A 17,745-nucleotide genomic window follows, 5' to 3' on the forward strand; every position below is an offset into this window, starting at 1 on the left:
CCGCTGGTGGTACCAGCCTACCTGCTCTGTGCTCTGGGGTACGGCCGGCAGCCCTGGCGAGTGAGTCTCTCCACGGTCGCATCTAAGGCGAGGTCTCTGAGCAGACAGCAGCAGCTTTTAAGATGCCCTCACAAACCCCAGCACAGAGTGGGGGGGGGAGTCGGTGGAGCTGTGAGGAGGAAAGGCACACGTTGTCTTTCCGCTTTCAGTCTGGAGCTTCCTGAATCAAGCCAGTGGCTCTGCAGAGGGGTCTGTGCCCTCTTGTCTGCCCCCAACCCGTAGCCTACAAGACTGCAAGAATCCTAGCCCGCTGCACAGCCCGCCAGGTGGTGCCTGGTCTGACTGCTGTGGTGTGAGGCAGGTGAGAGTCCCAGGTACTAGCTAGTGGTCCTAGTTTATTTTTGTCAGGAGTTGCAGTCTGCTGCAGCAAGGCCTGGCCAGAGCCAGAATGTGAGCTTCCCTCGGCCCCGCGTTTCAGAGCAGCATGCGGTTCTCAAGACGGGTTCTGCGAAGTAAAAGTTAGCGTAACACACTAGGAAGAATTAGGCTTCGAGGATATGAAAGCCTGTTGAAAATGGTGATCCTTCACCAAAGGTTTCATCTTAAAAAGGATTTGGACTTAAATTATTTAATTCTGTCAGCAGTAGTTTAGGGAAAGCAGTGGAGTTTGAGGGAGACTTTGGGAGTCACTTTCCCATGGACATGCTTTAAAGGATTACACCCAGACCCGACTGGGCCACGCTCATGCAGACCAGCTGTCCCCGCCCTCCCCACCCTCAGGAGCCTGCAGGGTCCTGTGCGACTGCTCCTCCTCCGGGCCCGTGCAGCCTGGTGTCTGTGGTGCTTCCTGCGAGCGGCTCCTCCTCCTCTTCCCCTCTTCCTCTGGGGTCGCATGTGGCCTGGTATCCACGGCACTCACTGAGAGCTGCTCCTCTGCCATGCCCCTCTGTAGTTGCCATCCCTGCCAGCCCCACCCTAAGGAGCCTCCAGGGGCTGTGTGGCCTGGTGTCTGCAGCACTCTGAGGGCTCCCCCTGCCCCTGTGCGGCCTAGCGTCCCTGCCGCTGGCTGAGAGCTGCTCCTCTGCGTGCCCCACCGTGCTCACCCTGCATGTTCCTGTGTTGATTGCAGAGCGTCATGAACATGATGCATGTGATCAGCATCCCGTACTCGCTGATGAAGGTGAACCCTCTCTCCTGGATCCAGAAGGTCTGCCAGTACAAAGGTGGGTCTGGCGGGGCGCGGTGATCACGCCTGTAATCCCAGCACTTTAGGAGGCCAAAGAGGGTGGATCACTTGAGGTCAGGAGTTCCAGACCACCCTGGCCAATATGGAGAAACCCCATTTCTACTAATAATACAAAAATTAGCTGGGCCTGGGGGCGCATGCCTATAATCCCAGCTACTTGGAAGATTGAAGCAGGAGAATCACTTGAACCCAGGAAAAGGAGGAGGTGGCTGTGAGCCGAGATTGGTATTAAAAAACAAAACAAAAAAAGGCTCGTGGGGGCTGGGTGACAGTGATTCTTCACCCTTCCCCACCACTCACGATGATCTCTCTCTTTCAATAGGGGGCGACCTGACGGTGGCACATACTAACCTATTTCTATTTTTCTTTTAGCAAAAGTGGCGTGTGTGAAATCGAGGGATATGCATTGGGCATTAGTAGCACACAGAGATCAGAGAGACATCAACCTCTCCTCTCTGCGAATGCTGATTGTGGCGGACGGCGCGAACCCCTGTAAGTGAGGAGCCGTGTGAACTAGGCAGGCTATGGAGTCTTTTTTTTCCCCCCTCCTCAGGTTTCATTCTTTATACTTTGATTTTTCTTTTCCTAATCCTTATCTTAGTAAAGAAGTTGTCTTAAAATCACCAACCCGTATCTCTCACTCTGGCCGAGAGGTCCGATGGCTTAATAAGGACAGGCATTTGTAGACTCCACAGCCCTGGGGTTCAGAGGATGTCTTGATTCTGTAGAGAAAGTGCCTTTGGTGACCCTGTTTCCCTGGCTGTAAAACGGTGCTTAAGTCATAAACTTTTATGAGGATGAAATGAAGTAAGCCCTAAGCAGGTAATAAGGAAATATCAGGAAATATTTGACTGCTCGTACTTTACGGTCTGTAGTAGTTTTCTTGATCAGTAAATTAATTTGTCATTTTACATGTAATTTCATTATCATATCCTCTAACAAAAATACCCGGATAAAGTAAATTAGTGGCTCCACAGAATACTATAAATACACCTTGAGAAATATTTCAGCCAACTGAAACGAGAACCTAGCTAGCATGCTTTTGTGAGAAAAGTATGTAAAGCTTAGAAGCAAAGTGAAATTAATGAAAGGTTTCTGACCGCATTTATGAAATATGCAACATTTATGTTTGTAAGTTAAAGCAGCATAAACTCCTTTAATGCCTGCTATACAAAAGCAGACTCATAAACAGGTTTTATAAACAGTTTTCAAATATAAAATTTCAAAAATCCTGAGCTAATTTAATAAACAATTGTTTTAACCCATAACTCTACAAAACAATGTAACTCTACAAAACAATACATCTTGCATAAAGGAAAGTATGTCTCTATGTGGACATAGTTTAGCAGATATGTTCTTGATAATTATGCCTCGACCTCATCATTTAATAGAGAGGAAAGTTTTCTTCATTTGGTTTAGATTTACCCCTGTCTTGGAACTTCCATACTGAAAACAGTGGAACAAGTGTCAGAAAAGTTACTAAAGTAAGTTCATCTGTCAGAAAAGGGGTCATAAATGTGGAGGTTGAGTTCTTTAAATTCTTGAGTTCTGTTTGAGAATGACCCCTTTAGGTGTAACGTAAATAATAAATTGTATTAAATATTTTTCCATACTGCCCAGATCCACTTGTGCCTCAATCCCACCTTCAGAACTGTCTCTGTGGTGGGATTCTGTAATCAACCACAGCTTCAGAACTGTTTCTGTGGTGGGATTCTGGAATCAACCACAGCTTCAGAACTGTTTCTGTGGTGGATTCTGGAATCAACCACAGCTTCAGAACTGTCTCTGTGGTGGGATTCTGGAATCAATCACAGCTTCAGCTGTCTGATCATTGTCCCTCTTTCACTCTAGGGTCTATTTCTTCTTGCGATGCATTTCTCAATGTCTTCCAAAGTAAAGGCCTTCGACAGGAGGTCATCTGTCCTTGCGCCAGCTCGCCAGAGGCCCTCACTGTGGCCATCCGGAGGTACTGGGTCCTGTCGATTTATGTAACTAACCTAGAGACAGTCCTGATTCAGCAGCGAAGGGAGATCAGGAAATCCTAACGGTGAACACTGAGGGTGAGGGTGAAAGCGGGACCTAACCTTTCAAGATGAGTTTATTTCTGTTTTTACGTAGATTCATTCATTGAAAAACATGCATCACTCTCTGCAGTTTCACTGTAATTCCTTAATAAGTGGAACTGTCTAGAGGCTCATGGGATCATCATAGCTTGTCCTTGCAGTTGGTAGAAATTACTCCGATTTCCTCTTGCGTGTGTCAGCCTCTGGTTTCCTCTGGGGTGGGATAGGGATTTACTCCGATTTCCACGTGCGTGTGTCAGCCTCTGGTTTCCTCTGGGGTGGGATAGAGTCCGTTTTCATCAGCCTGCTTTTCTTGCAGTGCTACTGACTTCCATGTGCTGTGGGATTTACAGGTATATTTATTTTTTTCATTGTCTGTCTCTGGTATATAGTTGATGCCTGATGCATATTTTTTGAGTGAATGAAAGTAAAATTTAAAGTGGGTAAATTCAGAAAGGTGCCTCCCGTACACTTTGCTCTGACAATCCCATGTCATTCCCCGGAAGTGAAGCCCAAACCTCACGTGTGTGTATGCACGTGATATGCACACGCTTGGCATTTTACATAAGTGGAGCCATGGGTGCGTTTGGGTTTTTGTTTTCATTTTACTTGGTTGACGTAGGTGCCACTGACGGCCTAAATATGCTGTTGTAGCATCTGCCGAGAACAGGCTCCTGCAGGGAAGCTGCGTTCCTGTGTCGGCTGTCACCAGCCCACCCAAGGCTGGTCCAGAGGAAGGTGTGGCGAGAGAGAAGGTGGTGTGGTGCAGGGGTCTGGGGCAGCGTGTCCACAGCAATACTCCCAGTGGTGGGGAAGAGGAGGGTCCTTTCATTCTTGTGAGGTGAGCTCTGGAGTGTAGATGAGTGCAGGAGGACTGCTTGCAACAGGCTTCCCATAGCAGTGTGTGGTTTTTAAATTATAGGCAAAACTGTTGAAGGGCAGGCATTGACCGGGACACAAACAGAGATAACAAGAGCAGGATGTGTCTCCCTCCCACTGTCTCGCCCGGTGGTGCACGTGAGCACGTACGTCAGGTCGGCTGCGGCCTGCACCCTGCGCAGTGTCTGGAGGAGTGGTCTCTGGACACGGCCCGCCGTGGGTTACAGCAGCCCCTCTCCAGAGCTGCCTCCCTGGAGCTGGCTTCAGTGCTCTGCTCGGCTGTGCCACTTTTCTCGGCTGTGCCACTCTTCTCGGCTGTGCCACTCTTCTCGGCTGTGCCACTTTTCTGATTGGCATGATTGGGCTCGACAAATTGAAGGACCGAGAAGGATTAAAATATACAATTTTAGCATTCCAAGTTGAATTAGGAACAACAGTGTCCTGAAAACAAACAGCAGCCCCCCAAGTGTTCCCGTGCCGGTTCTCCCTGCCCCCCGTCATTCTCAGTCTCATCAAGACTGTTTTTTTATGTAGTTATCATGCATATGATGCATAAACTGTTAAATGCCGATGCTTGACGAAAGAATAATCTGTATAACTGGCCATTGTGCTTGGACTCCCTAATTGCCTGAGATGAATTAGGCAGCAACTCCATCTCGGTGGTGAAAATCTTCAGGAGAGAAACCAGTGCTGGTCCTTAGAACCTGTATCTTTCGTTACCCTGATGTTTAAGTCACTTCTGAATAAATTTGATGAAAGCAGCACTCGTACTTGCATTTCCACCAACACACCCCTCTCTGCATTGTCTGAATGTGTGAACAGAAGGAAAACTTCCCTCTGTGCTGGGGTTTCCACTGTGTGCCGTAGAAGGGTTGGGACAGATGTGTGTTTTTGGAAAATGAGCCGGCGACTGTGAACTCAGTGTATTCTGTCTTAAGATTTGAGGTGAACTTTCCACGTAGGAGAGGTCAGAGGCCAGGTTATTAACTGAAAGATGGCTTTCGTACGTTCTGTAAAGCTGCTTTAAGTGAGGTCTGGCAAGGCTCCCCTGCAGGTTTTGGCATGAGAACAAAATGAATGCCTTCTTAAATGTCATCATGTCCAGCATGGGAGGCAGCACAGTGCTCTCATTTCATTTACTCCTTACGATTTTTAAAGAACAAAAACAAGTGCTACATTCCCGTTTTGTTGCAGAGAAGGGTCTGTAGAGGATGGGATGACGCCTGTTTGAAGGGGTTCTAGGATGGGCGTTTCCTCTGTGTTGGGATCTAAGCGTTTGTGTCCTGTGTGTTAAGCATCTTCCAGGGACAGCCCCTGCTCCTGGTAGCGAAGCAGGGACTGAACTTCCAATGCTGAGTTGCAGCTGGTTGCTTGTTTGGCTTTCAGTCTGTTTAATTAAAAAAGAATAATGATTATCTGCAGTAGAATGCAGATAAAATTGCAGATGCATTTGCTTACTATTTGTAGAATTTTGGCCCTCTCTGGAATATGTGTCACTTAGTGATTCTCTTCTGCAAAAAAATAAAAAAAAAAAAAACATAAAAGAGTAGATAAATCAGAAGCCAAGGCACTCACAAGACAGCCACCCAGGGCTGCAGGTGCCAGCAGGGCCGGGCGTGGACATCGGGGCTATGAGTCGATCTTCCAGGCTGTCAAGGGCCAGGGCCTTCAAGAGCCCCAGGTCTGACAGAGGTGCCCACAGCCTACTAGCTGTGGAGTATCTTAATGTCACTCTTGCAAGCAACATAGAATGTCTGTCATGCAAAACAGAGCACATTGGAAGGTTCTGGGGCTCACAGGATCAATGGAACCTCCAGTGTCCTGCTTGATAAATAGGCAGGATGCACGGGCACTTCCGGGAGCAGTAGCAGCCCTGGCGATGGGGAAGAGGTTGGGGTGGGGTAGGGGGGCACGGCGTACAGAAGCCAGCAGCGGCTGTAAGGGGTTGGGGAGGGTATGGTGCACGGGAGCCAGCAGCAGCCCTGGCGATTGGGGGGTATGTGGGAGCAGCCTGGTGCCTGGGCTCCAGGTACTGTGCCCTCCCTCAGGTTGCCCAGCGCTGGAGGCAGGTCACTGCCGGAACTTACACCGTCGGTTCTCCCCTCAGAGAAAGGCCAGTTGCCAAAAAAGAATGACCAGCACTCGTTGTAGGGTGGTTGAGATTCTTTGAAAACGAGTCGCAGACCTTGAAGGGACAAGGGCTGGAGACGTGCCTGTCCTCAGGCATGTCTGTGTTCACGTGTGTCTAGACATGTCTGTGTTCACGTGTGTCTTTATGCATGTGTTCATGTGTGTCCAGGCATGTCTGTTCACATGTCTTTATGCATGTCTGTGTTCACACGTGTCTAGGCATGTCTGTGTTCACGTCTCTATGCATGTCTGTCCATGCGTGTCTATGCATGTGCATGCATGCTTGCCTTTCTTCATGGCTGTCTTCACCTGTGTATGCCTGTCTTTGTGTTTGTATTGATGTGTCTGCCTTCATGTGTGTCTGTTTTCACCCTTGTGTTCACGTGTGTCAGCCAAGTGGTGGCAGGAAGTCACGTGCTCTAGTGAGGTCTGCTCAGTCTTCCTATGTGAACTGTATTTTCACCCAGGCATTTAAAGTATTTTCTTCTCTTTGAAACTGTCACTGTCCTGTTATATTTTGTGTTTTCTTTTCTACTGATACTAGTTTTAGAGTAGGAAATATTGGGGAAATAGGGATTTGTGGTGCCTAAACTCATCAGAAACTTTTTAAAGGACAAACTGCAAGGCGAAAACCAGGAAACTATGTTTCCTGGCTACAAGTATCCCCTAAACCTCCTGCTGTCTGAGTCTGTTACCATCTCCAGAATGTAGATGTGACAGAATTGATTTCCTTAAAGCTACATTGTGAAAATGTTTATTGAACTGAAAAACATAATTTTTAGCTTTGTAACTACAAAGTATTATTCGGATATCTTGATAATTTAGTAACGAAAAGGCAAAAATTCATCTAAAACAATGAAACAGTAATTCCAGAAAAGAGAAGAATATTGTCTTTTCCCCCCTTGTCACAACAGCCATCTTCCATTTTTTGAAAGTATCCGAGCTAGAAATTAGCCAGGAGAAAATCAAAGAAGAGGTGTGCACAGGGAGAAGGGTGCTGTCTGGTGCCCACTGGGTGCGAATGGTGCCTGGATGAGTGACAGGAGAAAACAGCATAGCTCTGAGACAAAGTGGTTCCAAAGTGAGCGCTTCTGACTGCTCAGAAAAGTCAGACCCAAGTTCCATAATCCAGCATGCAAGGGAAAGCAAGATAAACTGTGTAATTTTATCTAAAAAGAGGGATAAAATTTTGAAATTCTCTATAAAATAGTCTTGAGATGAAAATCACCTGAACCAGAGCCTGACAATTAGGCAGCATTGAAAAGCAAACCAGACTTTCCTGTTTAATTTCACCCGACCACCTGCGTTTGACAGTGTGTTCTGTTTTGTGGTGAATTACATGAGAAGTTTGTCGTGGCAAAGGTTCGCGGTGCAGTGAGAAGATGTGGCAGAGGAGGGGCCTCCCCACAGGGTCCCCCCAGGTTCAGCCCGTAACCTCCCCTGGAAACAGAAAGGTGGCCAAGGCTTCTGAGAAAGAGTTTGCAAAAAAGTTTATATAGTGTGATCCCATTTTTGGTAACAAAAGATTAAGTATCTGTAAACAGTATATTCAGTGCCAAAAACAAAGCTGCACTACACAGGGTGGGTGAGGCAGTGGAGATGGGCTGCTCACTGTCTGTGCTGCGCTACACAGGGCGGGCGAGGCGGTGGTGATGGGCAGTCACGGTGCTGCACGGCTTTTAAAATGGGCCGTTTTTTGTGGGCATGCATTGCTCCTATTAGAGAAAAGGAAGAATGTTACATTAAATCAACTCATAACTTAATACACTGGCTGCTTTTACGTCGTATCTTTTCCTGTTAAAAATCACAACCTCCGTTATCTGTTGTGGTTTTGAAAGTCTGTCACACTAAACATTGTACATGCACATTTTTCACTGAATTTCTCCTTGTGGTGCCCAAGTGTTTCCTGAAAATATTAATTCTGCTAAAATGAGTTCACAAGCTTACCTGCTCCCTGTCCTTTAAAGGGCATTTTTACCGGGTACTGTGAGTGTATGAGGGCATTCTGCTGCTGTTAAAGAGTGGCCCAGGGAGGAAAGAAAGCAGAGGACATGCTCTGTGTTCTGTGTGCCCAGGCACCTTCATCAGGGCTGATTTACATTCGTCTAAAAGAAAAACCTTCGGTGGTGAATGGTGATTCAAGACCAGAGCAGCTGCCCTGTTTTTTTAAAAAAAAAGACACTTCCTCAGGGTTCTGGCTGCCAGTTCGGAAGGAAACACCCCTCCACTCTCAAACAGGCTTCCCGGTAACTTCTCATTTTGTCTGGAACCCAAATGCGTCTTCCCAAAGAAGCAACGTTGTGCAGGTGCTTTGACGGCAGCGTGGGGAACGTCAGGCGTGGGATGAGCGCCACCTCCTCCCTTCTCTGTGCCGCTCTGTCGGGGGCTGAGGTCGGCCTGGGCCCTTCTCTGTGAGGTCGGCTTGGGTCCTTCTCTGTGCCGCTCTGTCAGGGGCCGAGGTCAGCCTGGGTCCTTCTCATGCTCATCTTGTGCCAGCTTTGTGATGTGGATGGGGCTTCACCTTCAGTCCCTTCAGATTCCTTGTCTGTAGATGAGAATCACAGCAGTAGCCCCCTCAGAGGCCTTTGTGAGCACTGAGTGGGTTCATACACACAAAGCACTTAAAAACACGCCTGGTTCGTAGTAAGAATTCAGCAGGTGTTGCTGCCGTTACCGCAGTTACGTGACTACAGGGGTGTTTTGTGTGTGATCTGTTGCAAAGACAGGCTGTGTAAAGATTGCTGTGGGGGCGGGGTGGGGTCTGCAGCTTAACTCTTTGTTCTCCAAATGTGCTGCTGTTGCTAAGCTGAGAATTACTAGATTGGAGAGAGCCTGTGTACGATGAAGAAAAACACCCTTGTTAACTCACTTGCCTCAGGGATTCAGCAAATAACAGGCGGCACTGAAGCAGTGCAGGTGCAGTGCGGCTCCTCTGGTAAGCCCTAGAGCTGGAGGCTGGTAAGGCTTGTTTACTACTTGATCTATTTGTTTTGTGTTAATGTCCTGAGCCTGGCCGGGCTGTGCTTGTGGTCAGGAGTAGCAAACTGGACGTGTTCATGAAATTTATAGGAGCTGCTGCTTCAAGGTGTTATGCAGGCAAGGCTTATGGAATGTTTTCCAGAGGCTAGAAACGCTATGACAAGTCAACAGTGCAACGGTTTGATGGAAGCCATAGTGTGCATTCTTTGTGAGGCCACATTGCGAGGTCTGGCCTGCTTCTCTCCTTTTTGTTGGTCTGTTTGCATTGTTATAAAGGAGTGTGTGAGACTGGGTAATCTACAAGGAGAAGAGGTTTATTCTGGCTCACAGTTCTGCAGCTGTAAGAGAAGCATGGCTCCAGCATCTGCTCAGCTCCTGGGGAGGTCTCGGGAAGCTTATGATCACGGCAGAAGGCAAAGTGGGAGCCCGTGTGTCACATGGTGAGAGACTGAGTGAGCGAGAGGGAGAGGAGATGCCCAGCTCTATTCTAAACAACTAGATCCCACATGAACTCATAGAGAACTCTCGCGTTACCGCTGAGAACAGGCCCACCTCCAGCGCTGGACGTCACATTTCAATGTGAGATCTGGAGGCAACAAAACATCCAGACTCCATTGTCCTTTAGTTTTCTTCTTGTTTTCCTTTTGCACGTCATCGTGGTATTGTATACGTAGTTCTGTATTTTGCTCCTTCCATATCTCCAAGAGTGGATGCTGCCTCCTTACATTCCCAGAGATCACTGAGATGGTCCCTCCTGAAATTCATATTCTTCGTGAGACGCACAAAGCTGCTTGGTCTTGAACATCATTTCACCTTGGAACTGAGTTTGGAAGCTGATGAATGGGCTGGATACCTTTATCAGCCATTATTTAGGGCACTGATACTGATTATTCAGGTGGATGTTTTGAAATCCCCCTGAGTTCTGCCTTTGGGGACTGTTTCTTCCCTTCCTCACCTTGTCGACCTACTTGGGATTTTTACTTCCTAACAAGGTGTGGATGGAGGTAAATATCATGTAGCTTGCTTAATAATATAGGGAACACAAATTGGAACAAGTGGTGTTTTACTCAACAAATTGGGAAGCATTTTAAGTGTTGGCAAGAGTGTGCAGAGATGGGCACTGCCGAGGCAGCTTGGCGCTGTGGTCAGATGCACAGATTCTGAAGCCAGCCTGGGACTGGCGCTGTCTCGGCTCTGCAGCAGCGGCCTTGGGCAGCACTCAGCCCTCCTTGCCCTGCCGCATCTGCTAAACGGTAGGGTCATGATGCTGCTCCCATCTCCACAGGGTTACTGTGCAGAGTAGGTCATTAAATATATAACCACGACCCCATACAGCCAGTGTGAGGTGCTTTTCTAGTAGATGAGAAAATAATACTCCTGTTCTGTTAGTGGAATGCAAAATATGTTCTTTTGGGAAGGTATTTAGGTGTTCTTAAAATTTTAAGTATATGTGCTTTTTGATCCTCCATTTTCTTTCTAGATACATATGTTACAGGTATATTTCCAGCTGTATAAAAATTGAATGAAAGAAAATATATGATCATATATTCATGTTACTGAATACCATGTAACAAACCAGCTGAATTCAGTGGTGCACACACCTACACAGATGTACACCCACACACAGAGACATGGAAAGATCTGCAGGTATGTTTAGTGAAGAGACTGAGTTTTAGAATGTTGGGGTGATGGGATCCAACACCAGGTCGTGGGGGTGATGAAGTCTGGCAGAGTCAAAGGAATGAGAAAAGACAGTTTGAGAGAGAAAGTGGGACCAGGGGGCCATTGCAAGTACGGAGGCTGTGAAGGGCCTGAGCTCTGGACGTCCAGACTATTTATTGGTGATCAAAGAAACAAGTGTGGAGATGTGGCAGTCGAAAGGGGCAAGCGCGTGGTCTGCAGCTGTGATGGTTTAGCATTTCCTTTGAAGCATGTGGAACATACTCTGCTACTTGAGATAAAGGAGAGCAGGTTCTTTTAACTCAAGATACATTCGATCCTGGGAGAGCAAGGAGCCAGCAAATCTAGACACACTCCAAAGGCCACGAGCCCTGGATTCTATCCAAGCCACAAGGGGTTTTATGCCCTGGGCTTAGATAACAGTGCGTCAGGGTAACCTTCCACCCTTTAGCACAGAGCTTGGTGTTCCGAAGGCCACGAGGAGTTTTAGACCCTGGACCCCGGACATGTTCCAAGACTGTTTTACATTATGTCAGACATGCAAGCCCTGCCTCAGCTTCTCCCAACACTAAAGAAGCATCTTGATTCTGCTTTTCTTTAAAAAATCAATGTATTGGTATACATACATATTTTATACTTAACTGCATATCTGGGAGTCTAAACTTTGACATATAAAAATCTCCATAGTGGTTATCTGTGGGGCACAGGATTGGAGCAGAAACAGGCACTTTCCCTTTGGACTGTGATGTTTGCCTTGTTCATACTAAGAATGTGCTCACGTTGGTTGTACTGTCTGCTTCTAAGTTTTTATAAAAAGAGAGCAGTAGACTGATGCACTCAGTGTCCTGGGAATAGAGGCTGTGCTCTGGGTCTGAGTCCTGCCAAGCCCCACCACTCACTTGGGTGATGAAGTCGACCTTTCTGTGCCTGAGTCTTCTCATCTGAAATTGGGGAGTAATGGCCATAGGCTTGTGGTGAGTTTTGAGTCCCTATGCATGAAAGACTCAGAACCATTTGGCACACGGAGGGCACCACTGGGGCATTGGTTTGCCATCTGGAGGGGGAGGCATCAGCACCACCAGGTCAGAAGTTAAGGGGTGGCCCCGGACACCACGTCTGTGGAGAGGTGGGGCTGTGAGGCTGCCTGTGTGTGTGCCGGGAGCACTGTACCTCTGTGCCCGCCTGTGTGTGTGTCGGGAGCACTGCGCTTCTGGGCCTGGCTGTGTGCCAGCGTCTTGCACATCTGCAAGGAAGGAAACCCGGGGCCATACATTTTCTCCGACTAGCAAGAGAATCTATCAAATATGAATAAATGTGCAGTGGCAGGTTAAATTAATACAAGGTTAATGTTGCTAATATGAACATATTCAGTCTCCTGTAACTATCATTGTATAAGCATAATTGAAAAGTTCCTATAGCAAACACAATTTGTAATCTTAAGGTATTTAATTATTAAATGTGCAAGTCTTATTTCTCATTAACTGTGTTTAAACATAGAAAAGAGGATCTTGGCCAGGCACAGTAGCTCACACCTGTAATCCCAACACGTTGGGAAGCTGAGGTGGGCGGATCACTCGAGGTCAGAAGTTCGAGGCCACCCTGGCCCACATGGTGAAACCCTGTCTCTACTAATGATAGTAAAAAAATTAACTGGCTGTGGTGGCGGGCACCTGTAGTCCGAGCTATTCAGGAGGCTGAGGCAGGAGAATGCCTTGAACCCGGGAGGCAGAGGTTGCAGTGAACCAAGATGGCGCCATTGCACTCCAGCCTGGGCGACAGAGTGAAACTGTGTCTCAGAAAAGAAAAAGGGAGGGAAGGGGGATTTTGTAATTGAGACAACAAAACACGTGATTGGGCCCTAAGATAACTTTTCCTCCCAGCCTCTGGCCCGGCAGGTCAGTGTTCTGAATCTCGGCTAGCCCAGCGTTTTGCTTTCATGTGGCTTTTTGAAACAAAACTAAGTGTACCTTAAATTTTTATCACTAAGATACTGTATTCAGGCTCTTGTAACAAAGTACCACACAGTGGGTGGTTTAAACAACAGACACTTGTCTCAGTTCTGGAGGCTGGAGTCGGAGACCCTGAGGTGTCACAGGGCTGGGCCTCTGGAGGTGCTGAGGGAACCCGCCCCAGGCCTCACCCCGGCCTCGGGTGCTCAGCGATCCTGGACGGGTACCCGTCACTCCAGTTCCTGCCTCCATCATCATGTGAGCTTCTCCCTGTGTCCAGGCCTCTCTCTCCTCTTACAAGGACAGAGTAATTAGATTTAGGGTCCATTCTAACCCAGTATGACCTCATTGTAACCTGGTCATAAGATGGCCCTGGCTTAAGGCGGTTCAACTTGCGATGTTCACCTTTCTAATGGGTTTATCAGGTTGTAACCCCATTGTAAGTTCGGGGGCATCTGTCTCTGCACAGGCCCTGCTTCCAAATAAGGTCACAGATACGAGGGGTGATCTTTTGCAGGGACATGATTCAACCCACAGCAGATACTGAAGCTCACAGTTCCTGACTCCCACGTCGATCTTTGTAGAGGACTCTTAGGGTGAGGGAAGGGTGGCAGGACCACTGACAACATTGTTTTCATTTCGAAGTTTTGGTGTGTTTGGGGTCTCTGGGAAGTAAAGGCCAGGAGAATGACGTAAAGCCCAGTGATTTGAACTCACCCTATCTAGGTGGTTCCGTGTGGGTTTTCTTATTTGGGCAGACTTTTCTCTCTGGTTAGCGCTATCCTTTTTGATTCTTACATCTAGAGTAATTCTGTTTCCAGAGTCTTTCATGCTTTTTTCAGTACACCAGTTACTTCATTCAAATGAGATCTCCTCTTGTAAATTTTAACTTTTATGTTGCCTCATTTATGTCTTCAGTTTCATTATAAACCATAATATTTTAAAGTTAAACAGCAAGCTCTTAGGCCCAGCTTTTAAGTCTGAAGTGCATTAAAGATTTATATATGGAAAATTACAGAAACAAATGTGATGTGCACCTAAATTGTGGTGACTCACTTGGATAACCATTGAGGAATTGTTAGTTTTCAGGAATATAATCCATGATCTTAGAGTGATTTTATTTTATTTTATTTTATTTATTTATTTATTTTTTTGAGACGGAGTCTCGCTCTGTCGCCCAGGCTGGTGTGCAGCGGCACCATCTTGGTTCACTGCAAGCTCCGCCTCCCGGGTTCACGCCATTCTCCTGCCTCAGCCTCCGAGTAGCTGGGACCCCAGGCGCTGCCACCTCGCCCGGCTAGTTTTCTGTATTTTTAGTAGAGACGGGGTTTCACCGTGTTAGCCAGGATGGTCTTGATCTCCTGACCTCGTGATCCGCCCGTCTCGGCCTCCCAAAGTGCTGGGATTACAGGCGTGAGCCACCGAGCCCGGCCTTAGAGAGATTTTAACTTATTTGTTCACAAATTCTGTCAGCAGATATTTATTGCTAGACATTTGCCAGGGCTGGGATGCAGCAGTGAGCAAAACAAACTCGGGAGAGTTGGGTCTGAGGGAGGAGGTTGCACAGGTAGTCAGAGGTGTGTGCTATGGGATGGGCACGCTGGGTGGGGAGTGTTTTCTGAGGGGATGAGAAGTCCCAAATTTGAGCCAAACTCTGGAGACACGGAGGGAGAGGGCCGTGCAGACGTCTGCCGGAGGAACGTCCTGGGTAGCAGCGAGAACCAGCACAGAAGCCCCCAGGCGGGAGCAGGCTGGGGTGTCCGGCAGAGGAGGGGGGCGGGCCCCAGGGTGCTGCACGTGTGTGCAGCGGTCTTCTGAAACCTGCCTTGCGTGGACCCCGTTCTCCTGACCCACAGTGCGTTCTACAGCTTGCCTGCCACCCAAATAATTTTCCTTAGAACTTGGCAGCCAGAATGGCACAGCATAAATCTTATTTTAGGTTCTTAGATATAAAATTGGGCATACGCCCAGACAGCCTGCGTCTGAATTGAGGCTGGACAGTCAGGATTTCCATCATTTCTGTTCAGTGGTTCTGCCTGCATTCTTGGAGTGGATGTACCCCCTTCCAGACATTTGCGAAACTGAAGAGCAGACTGTGCAGTGAGCAGGAGCTGGGAGGAGAGAGCGAGCCGGTCTGTGCAGGGCCTGCATAGAGAGGGCAGGAGAGGAGCTGCCTTCGTAGTTTTTGGGTATTCTTGAGATTCCCTGGGAACGCAGAGGCGGAAGCAGTCGACTCGCCCCCCGCCGTTCATAAACAGAACGAGCACCCCCGAATGCGGCCACGTGGGTGGCCGGCACTGCTCCCAGGGGTGCCCAGCCTGCTGCGTGTGTGCTGACTGCACAGCTGTGGTTGTGATGGCTTATCTGCCCCTGCATATTCAAGTTAAAAACTGTCGTTCCAGGCCCACGGATGACAGTAACCAGCCCCCGGGCCGGGGTGTCCTCTCCATGCATGGGCTGACCTACGGAGTCATTCGTGTGGACTCAGAAGAGAAGCTCTCCGTGCTCACCGTGCAGGATGTCGGCCTCGTGATGCCTGGAGGTGGGTGTGCGTCGCGAGCCACACAGATTAACCAGTTATTAAATGCTTTTCTAACACACATCACCAAAGCCCACATGCCCACGTGCCCACGTTCCTGTGGTATGTCCTCGGGCTGAGAGCCTCACTCCCAGTCTTAAGTCCTTGTGAGGCTTCAGACATGTGAGGCAGTGTTCCCTCTCCTGGTAGACGATCGAGGAGATGGGGAAGGGCAGCTTTGCACAGTGGGACCTCAGGCTCCTCTTCCCTGGAAGGCTTCTGGGCCAGTGCAGGGTCCACACTGGTGCTTGGGCAGCTTCCCTTCTCTGCCCCAGAGGACGTGCCCATCCATCACCTTAAGGCACCAGTCAGAGTGGGAACAGCCAAGCTTGGCTGCCCCCAAGGCAGACGTGTGAAAACCAAGGAATGTGAGTGTGTGACCATGAAGCCTGTTTTCAGCAGCAGAGCCCTTTTTCCAAGTCTCAGAAGCCTGTTCCACAGATGCGTGAGGAGGCGCCCAGCTGCAGGGCCCACCGTGCCTCCCACCAGCCCCACCAGCAGCGACCAGGCACCTCCCAGGAGCCGCTTTACCACTCTCAGGGTGCACACACCTGGCATTCAACTCATGGGGTCACTGGCAGCATCAGCCCCTGGCTCTCTGGCCCCTGGAAGGGAACCTGGCTCTTTTCTCAGCTGGGGACCCCAGAGCCTGTGTCTCCTGCTGAGCCTTCCAGGCATGGGGTGTGGGCTCAAGCCCAGCAGGGTAGCCATGCCCATGCGAGCAGTGCTGCCACCTTCAGTAGCAGGTGCAGGACGCCAGGTCAGGTGTGCCTTAGCAGGGACCCCCGCCCCGTGGAGTCTCACAGAGGCAGACCCCTCATGCCCCTTCATGGTGAGCTGCACTGGGGCCAGGCACCCCAGAAGCTCTTGCCTTTCTGTTCGCCCTGTTTGACATAAAAGAAATGAAGGCAGCCCTTGGCTTCCCTACTCCTCACTACCCCAATTCCCTGTGGACGCCCTCCAGCATCCCCGCGGCTCTGCCTCTGCTTCCAGCCCTCCAGCCCCTGTGTCCAGCCCACTCCCTGCTCTCCAGCTGTGGCCAGGCCCCCTGGCTCCATTTCTTTCTTTAATACCTAGTTTTCAAATAAATGGAGCTTCATGGTGAAATCTTCAAAAGGTTCTGAAGGACACAATGGAAACGGTCCTTTGTGACCGTGAGAGCAACCGCAAGCTTCCCAGGCTCCCTGTCAGAGGCACCTGGGGATGTGGGACAGACGCGTGCGCCCCCACCCCGTGTGTGTTCTCTGCCCTGGATTTCGGGGTTTTCTCACATCATGATAGAGTACTGCCTACACACGCACATTTTATATGTTAGGGTCCTTTGTCAGCGCGTAACGAGCTCCGTGCTGTTCTCGAGGCAGCACAGTGCTATGTTGTGGGAGCGCTGAGGTTATTTGAGCCTCCCCTGTTTGGGGATTTTCCCTCTTTTGCTGCTGCAGTGAGTGACCCCCTCGTGTCTGATGGAAACAGTTCTCGAAGTGGGAGTTCTGTTTCCAAGAGAACTACCGATGTAGCTTTTATGACGATTGTCTTTTCGAAGCCTGTGAGGCTTTACACCCCGCCGAGCAGTCAACAGCAGCCCTTCTCTCTCCATTCCCTTATCCGCCCTGTTCCCTGACTTTATTTTTACCAATATGATGGGTGAAGAATCTTTCAGTGTAATTTTAATGTGACTGTTTCTTCCTGTGAGTTTAACTTATGTTTCCGCTGTTCCACTTCTTAGACGCCCGTACTCCAGCCCAGCGGGTGCCGGCTGTTTCAGGCTCTTTCTGAACAGTTCAGCTGTCACTCATGCACACTTCACCCCTCTGAAGCATGAGGCTCTTGGCTCCCTAATCAGATTTGTGGCTTGCAGTTGGGGGGTATGTAGGACGTTGTTCAAAGCATCAAAGTGTTGGTGGCACCAGTGAGAACTGATCAGCACTGAACTGTGTGTGAAGCGCTCCGGTGGTGTTCTCAGAAGGACTCACCTTGCACGGAGCATGGAATCGAAGGTTCAGATTAAGGCATTAGAGGCTTGATTTGCAGAGTTCAGGTCACACCATGTTGCTGATGTACGTGTGGCAGGTGGCCCTGAGGTTGGTTCTGAGGGTCCTCCCCAAATAAAATGTATTTAGGGGCAGATGATATTATGCCCCTAAATACAACTTGCACATTAACATTAAAGCAGTTGCAATATTTATTGATGTTTCAGCTATGAAATTGGCCATATTGCTGCAACAGGAAAAATCACGGCTCTTT

The 17,745-nt window shown here is 48.8% G+C and overlaps 1 protein-coding gene across 12 annotated transcripts in view; it reads left to right on the top strand.

Moving 5' to 3' along the window:
• Positions 1 to 17,745, top strand: part of LOC104661473 (disco-interacting protein 2 homolog C) — a 313,197-nt gene that overhangs the window by 207,488 nt on the left and 87,964 nt on the right. For all 12 annotated transcript variants that reach the window (XM_030939985.1, XM_030939981.1, XM_030939979.1 and 9 more), the window contains 4 exons: positions 1,130 to 1,223; positions 1,619 to 1,738; positions 3,098 to 3,212; positions 15,329 to 15,468. In XM_030939985.1, the coding sequence (XP_030795845.1) occupies positions 1,130 to 1,223; positions 1,619 to 1,738; positions 3,098 to 3,212; positions 15,329 to 15,468 (469 nt within the window). The remainder of the gene's footprint in view (positions 1 to 1,129; positions 1,224 to 1,618; positions 1,739 to 3,097; positions 3,213 to 15,328; positions 15,469 to 17,745) is intronic.

The sequence above is a fragment of the Rhinopithecus roxellana genome, chromosome 10, assembly GCF_007565055.1.
Source record: "Rhinopithecus roxellana isolate Shanxi Qingling chromosome 10, ASM756505v1, whole genome shotgun sequence".
In the NCBI taxonomy this organism is placed as follows: domain Eukaryota; kingdom Metazoa; phylum Chordata; class Mammalia; order Primates; family Cercopithecidae; genus Rhinopithecus; species Rhinopithecus roxellana.